This window comes from Quercus robur, chromosome 7 (assembly GCF_932294415.1).
Source record: "Quercus robur chromosome 7, dhQueRobu3.1, whole genome shotgun sequence".
Classification (NCBI taxonomy): domain Eukaryota; kingdom Viridiplantae; phylum Streptophyta; class Magnoliopsida; order Fagales; family Fagaceae; genus Quercus; species Quercus robur.
In genome coordinates, this window is record NC_065540.1 from 35,174,042 (window position 1) to 35,180,041 (window position 6,000).

At 34.1% G+C, this 6,000-nt stretch overlaps 1 protein-coding gene across 1 annotated transcript; it reads left to right on the plus strand.

Annotated features, from left to right (window-relative positions):
• The first annotated feature begins 1,382 nt into the window (after positions 1 to 1,382).
• Positions 1,383 to 5,506, plus strand: LOC126693222 (7-deoxyloganetic acid glucosyltransferase-like). The gene is made up of 2 exons (XM_050389131.1): positions 1,383 to 3,136; positions 4,242 to 5,506. The coding sequence occupies exons 1-2, from the start codon at positions 2,632 to 2,634 to the stop codon at positions 4,967 to 4,969; spliced, it is 1,233 nt and encodes a 410-aa protein (XP_050245088.1). The 5' UTR covers positions 1,383 to 2,631; the 3' UTR covers positions 4,970 to 5,506.
• Positions 5,507 to 6,000: the final 494 nt, after the last annotated feature.

Below are 6,000 nucleotides of genomic sequence, written 5' to 3' on the forward strand. Positions count from 1 at the left end.
AAGAACAAAATAAAATAAAACTATTTATTGGAGTATATTCGATTCAACTTTAATTCAATTTATTTTTGAAGCAAGGCTCAAAAAGAGACTTCTTGGTGTTATTATAGTATTTTTCTTCTAAAATGACATATTTTAGCTGTTTAAGTGGTGCTAGGTTGTAATTAGTAAAGTATAAAGTGAAACAAGAAAAATAGTACAATTTTTTTTTTTTTTTTGAATAGAGTACAAAATATTTGTATAACAAAAAAATGGTACTAAGGAATCTGAGAGGATTTGCCATATACATACTGATACACTACACTAATAGACTTTTGGTCTGTTTGGATGGAGAGGGGAAGGAGGGGGAGTGGAGGGGAGTAGAGTAGAATTGGCTAAAAATAAGTTAATTTTATGCTAAATCTACTTTACTTTACTCCCCTTCCCTCCCCCCTCAATTCAAACAGACCATTTATCCTAAACCTTGAAATTTCAAATTAAATATTGTTGTTAGATATTTGGATGTTTGACAAGCACACAAATCTAGGAACCTTGATTATAGAGACAAATGGGACGAGAGAAACAAGAGTCTCCGGGACTGGGTTCAACCATTTGGTAGGTTTTTTTTTTTTTCTTTATTAAAAAAAAAAAAAACTATTTGCTAGGCATTGTTAGAATAGTTAAGAGCAAGAATTCCTGAGTGGGACTGCCAAGCATATCCGACCCTACCAGTAAAGTCTGGCCCCTTTAGAGCATCTCCAACAGTTTATCTAAATTTTTGTACTGTTTGGACAGTGAACAATAATATTTAGTTTTTATCTACTTACTTTTTCAAATACAATTTCCAACAGATTCTCTATACTTTTCTCCATCTCATTTAAATATTATTTCTTTATTCTTTTTTTAATATTACTTTTTCAATCTTCTTTCATTCATCTAATTTTTAATGAGAAGTGCTACGTTCTTAACATTTTACAATATTTTCACAATAAATCATATATGGTAAGTTATTACTGATTTTAATTTGAACACATCACTTAAATATTTTTTTTTCATCGGTATTAGTTAGTAACAACCCACCACTTAAGATTTATTGTAAAAATATTGTAGTAACATTTCTCAATTTTAATTTCTTATTCTTTATTTTATTTTTCCCTTATCTCTTTTTTTTCATCCACACCTTTCTTTTCTTTTCTTTTTCCTCCACACCTTTCCCTTATCTCTATCTTCACTTTTCTTTTTTCTTGTCTTCTCAAGCACTTTGTCTAGAGCCCTATTTTCACTTTTCTTTTTTTCTTTTCTTCTCTAGCACTTTGTCTACTCTAGAGCATTCAAGGAGCTCTCTCTCTCTCTCTCTCTCTCTCTCTCTCTCTCTCTCTCTCTCTCTCTCTCTCTCTCTCTCTCTCTCTCTCTCTCTCTCTCTCTCTCTCTCTCTCACTCACAAAGATCATCAGTGGATGACAAAGGCTAGAGGACAACCTTTTTTCTCCTCCCACCATCACATGTCCCCCTCCCCACCAAGGCCCAAATGGGTCAGCTTTGCTCTTCTTCTTATTTTTCTTCTTTTTTTTGGTTCTAATTTGATTAATTTTAAAATTGTGATTTGAGTTTGTATTTTGATTGAGAGCTTCATCGATTTTGTGCTTCTACATGTTTTTTTTTTTTTTTTTTTTGGTTCTGGTTTGATTAGTTTTATTTTATTGTTCAAATTTCATTAGGCTTATGAGAAAGATTGTTTTTGTGTTTCAAATCTTTCGATTGGGTTTTGTGTTTTTGTTTTAATTGTGGTATGTTTTAGTTTGTAACCATTGATAGAGAAGCACGAGAGAGTGAAGAACGAAAAAGAAAAGGAATGAGAGAAAGAATTTTTTTTTTTTATTCAACCAAGTATTATTTTAAGGGAAAATATTGTTTAGAGGTGCTACAGTAATTGCTACAGTATTCACTACTTCTAGAGAAGCACTGTAGCAATTCTAATCTAAAAAATGGAAATGGAGAAACTGTTGGAGTGGGTTTTTGGGGTGTTTTCTCTCTAAAATTGGCTTTAAGAAGCCATTGGAGATGCTCTTAGTCCAAAGTGGGGAGATGCCACTGCAATTGAAGATGTAAAAAGTCCGCAAATTGCATTCTGAAAATATGACTTAAAGTTAAGTTTTCATTGTATTTTAGCCGTGTGTATTTGCATACAGGGCGGAATAGACACTTGCCTTTCAACTTGTTGGACAATAATTATAGCTATTTAGCCAGAATATTATAAAATAGGGTCTCCATCATGTTTGCCTTCTGCTCATCCAAACAATATTAAGAATATGAGACCTACTTCGTTTTATTCTTAATATTGTCTGGACTTCTGTGGTGCAAGCGTGCAAGTCCAAACAATATTAAGAATCAAACGAATGTTTTGATAATAATATACTCGTTGCCCCTAATCTTGAGGTACGAAAAATACATATATGGAATCCATAGTGCAAATTCTATGTAAATTAAAAATGGGCTCTCCCTTGTATATATATGTAATGGTGTTTACAGCATGGACATCCAAACCACACAAAACCAAAAGTTTTTGAGTTGTGAATACACTAGCTTTGTTGGTCCTTGTTTCAATTCCCCATTAAACGCTGCATCATATTCATTTTTGGGACTTTTTAAGTTAAGATGGGTCGTCAGCATCAACAACCACATATACTGATGTTGCCATTTCCTTTACTAGGCCACATCAAACCCATGCTAAATATAGCACAACTTCTATCCCACGCTGGGCTTCAAGTTACCTTCCTGAACACTGAGCACAATCACCACCGCCTCACCCAGCTACAAGAGCTTTCTACTCACTTCCCAACCCTCCATGATTTTGAGTCAATATCTGATGGCCTGCCAAAGGATCACCCTCGCACTTTTGATTTGACTAAAGACATGGTCATCTCGTTCAAGTCTGTCACGAAGCCACTTTTCCGCGAGACGCTGGCAGAGTATAGCAGAAACTCTGATCTGGGTCCGGTCACTTGTGTAATAGTGGATGGAATTATGTACTCTTTTGCAAATGATGTCGCCGAGGAGTTGAGGATTCGCGTAATTACCACACGACCATATGGTGCTTGCTGCTTGTGGAGCTTTTGCTGTATTTCGAAGCTAATTGAGTTAGGCCACATTCCAGTTGGAGGTGAGTATAACTTCTATAAATTCTAACTAATTGGTCTAGTATATTTGGAGCTTAAAAATTCCCACATTCGTTGATTGTGGAGTAATAGAAACTTCCAGTTTAGTTACTCTTGAATATGGAAGGCTATTAATTAATGCCATATTCAGTCAACAACTCAGGCACAATTTGATTTTCTATGGCAAATGCAGACCATGCATGTGCCTAATAATACGTATTCAACATGCACAATATTCTAATGTTGAAGCTACGTAATATATATACATTATAGTGATTTATAAAAAATATTTTTCGTCTATGTATTATACAATATGATGAAATCAAGAAAATTGAGTTACAATTATCAACCGGCAAAGCCTCTTATCTCTTAAATAAAAGATCTAAAATTCAAACCATGCCTACATATTCAGCCATTGCCTTTTACTTAGAAGAGTGCCATATGTGGTAGCGATGAGAGAAGATATGGTAAAGAAATTTTGGTCTTGTCATCTCAAGATCATTAGAATCCTCGATTCCATAGTGTTTCATAAGGAATGGTGATATTATAATGGTGGTAAATCAAAAGAAGTTTGTCATTTTTAATCTTTACAAAAATACTCAAAGTTGCTTAAAGAAAGAAAATATTCAAAGAAGTTTTTGGAAGTGCCAAGCATAATCTAAAAGTGTTTGCTTTAGTGTTCTTAACAAAATATCAATAAATTAGTGGCTTAGCTTGATGATATAAAACAATCATCATGAAGTAGATGCCATAAGTTTAAATCTATTCTATAAAAAATGAAAAAAGTCATATACTATATTGTTTTACAAGATGTGTTCTCGACACATTACTTCAAGACTATATATATATATATATAAAAGGAACTACTATTTTATTGAAATTTTGATGATATTAGTAAAATATTTTCTTTAAGATTTATATTCTATGACAATATCCCTATTGAACGATTATCTACTTGGCACAACCCCACCTGCAATGTGTTGAAGCAAATTTTATGATCCAATATTTAAAATTATAGTAGTTTACACTTCTCAAAGAAAAATTGTTGATATTTTCAAATTACATCTTCTACTATCACAACTAACATCCAGCCTCCACTACAAATTGCAGCAAAAGAAGATTTGGATCAAGAGATTAAGACTGTGCCAGGTATGGAGGGTCTTTTACGACGTCGAGATCTACCATCAGTTTGTAGACAACCAACAACGGATCCTCTCCTACAACTCTTCATTGAGGAGAGCAAGACCATGACTCGAGCTTCAGGGATCATACTCAACACCTTTGATGACCTCGAGGGTCCGATTCTCTGTCACATTGCCCCTCTCTTTCCAAATGTTTACACAATTGGTCCACTCAATGCTCTTGTCAAAACCAAAATCGGGGATGATATCATCTCGCAATGTTTATCCTCCTCTAGTAACTTATTGGAACCGAACAATAATTGCCTGACGTGGTTAGATTCCAAGCCATTAAGATCAGTTGTTTATGTTAGTTTCAGAAGCATAGCAAGGGTGACACGTGGTCAATTGTTGGAGTTTTGGTATGGTCTAGTCAACAGTGGCGCGTCATTTTTATGGGTGATACGGCATGATATGATTGAAGGTGTGACAGGGGATGATATGATCCCGATGGAGCTTGAGGAGGCCACAAAAGAAAGGGGATTTGTTGTGGATTGGGCTCCACAAGAAGACGTTCTAGCCCACTCAGCAGTGGGTGGGTTTTTCACCCACAGTGGTTGGAACTCGATTTTAGAAAGCATTGATGCTGGAGTGCCTATGATTTGTTGGCCATTGTTTGGCGACCACCAACTTAATAGTAGGTGGGTTAGTGAAGGGTGAAAGATTGGGCTTGATATGAAGGACACATGTGATAGATTAACCATTGAGATAATGATTAAAACTCTTATGAAACATAGAAGGGAGGAAATCATCAGGTCCATGGATCGATTTTCAAAATTGGCTCATGATTCTATTAGCCCAGGTGGATCCTCCTACAACTTGGAGAAGCTTATTGAAGACTTGAGAAGTACATGATTTTATGATTATACTGGCAATTAATGCAAGTTGACAGTAGCAATATATGATTAAGAAGGTTCATCAACAAATACTATGCTCCTTTCCCTATAAAGAACAATAAGATTGAAGAACCTATTTTTAATAATATTGTGGTTGATGTTAGATTTGGTGTTGTCCCACGTTGGCAACTAAATAAAAAGTTTTGTAATGGTTGGAGTGTTTGTTTAAGTTTTCTTATTGCACTTCAACTCATTTGCTTTAGTTAATTGGTTGTTATTTGATGGGTTTTAATTACCATCCAAGAGTCTTTTTACTTGTAGAAGATGAAATAAATATGTTTACAATGTATTGCCTCCATTCGTGTACAATGCATTTGTTTTTCTTGTAAAATAGAATTTTCTAGTTCACCAGGAAAACAAAAACAAAAACTAAATGAAATATGATTTGCTAAGTGGTAAGGCAATTGGGTTTTGGTGGCAACTAAACATAAGGTTAGTAATCTACATGTAGAAGTCGTAAGCTTCATTCATGCCAAATGGTAAATTATTAGCTTAGGTTTCTATACATATTAGTATATATATATATATATATATATATATATATACCTAAATTAAACATTTGAAAAAAAAAAAAAAAATCCAAGGTCTTAGAGTTGAGCCAAAATTGTTTTTTTCAATAGCTACTACTACACTTAGCTAGAAACAAACACTTCATGTTTGCATGTCATGATTTTTTATATATGCATAGGAATAGTAAACTTATACATAAGTGTATTCAAATGCTTTAACATACAAATTAAAGCGCACCCCCTCCCAAGAAAGAATCCCTAAACAAATGAGGCTGCAAGGTTACAA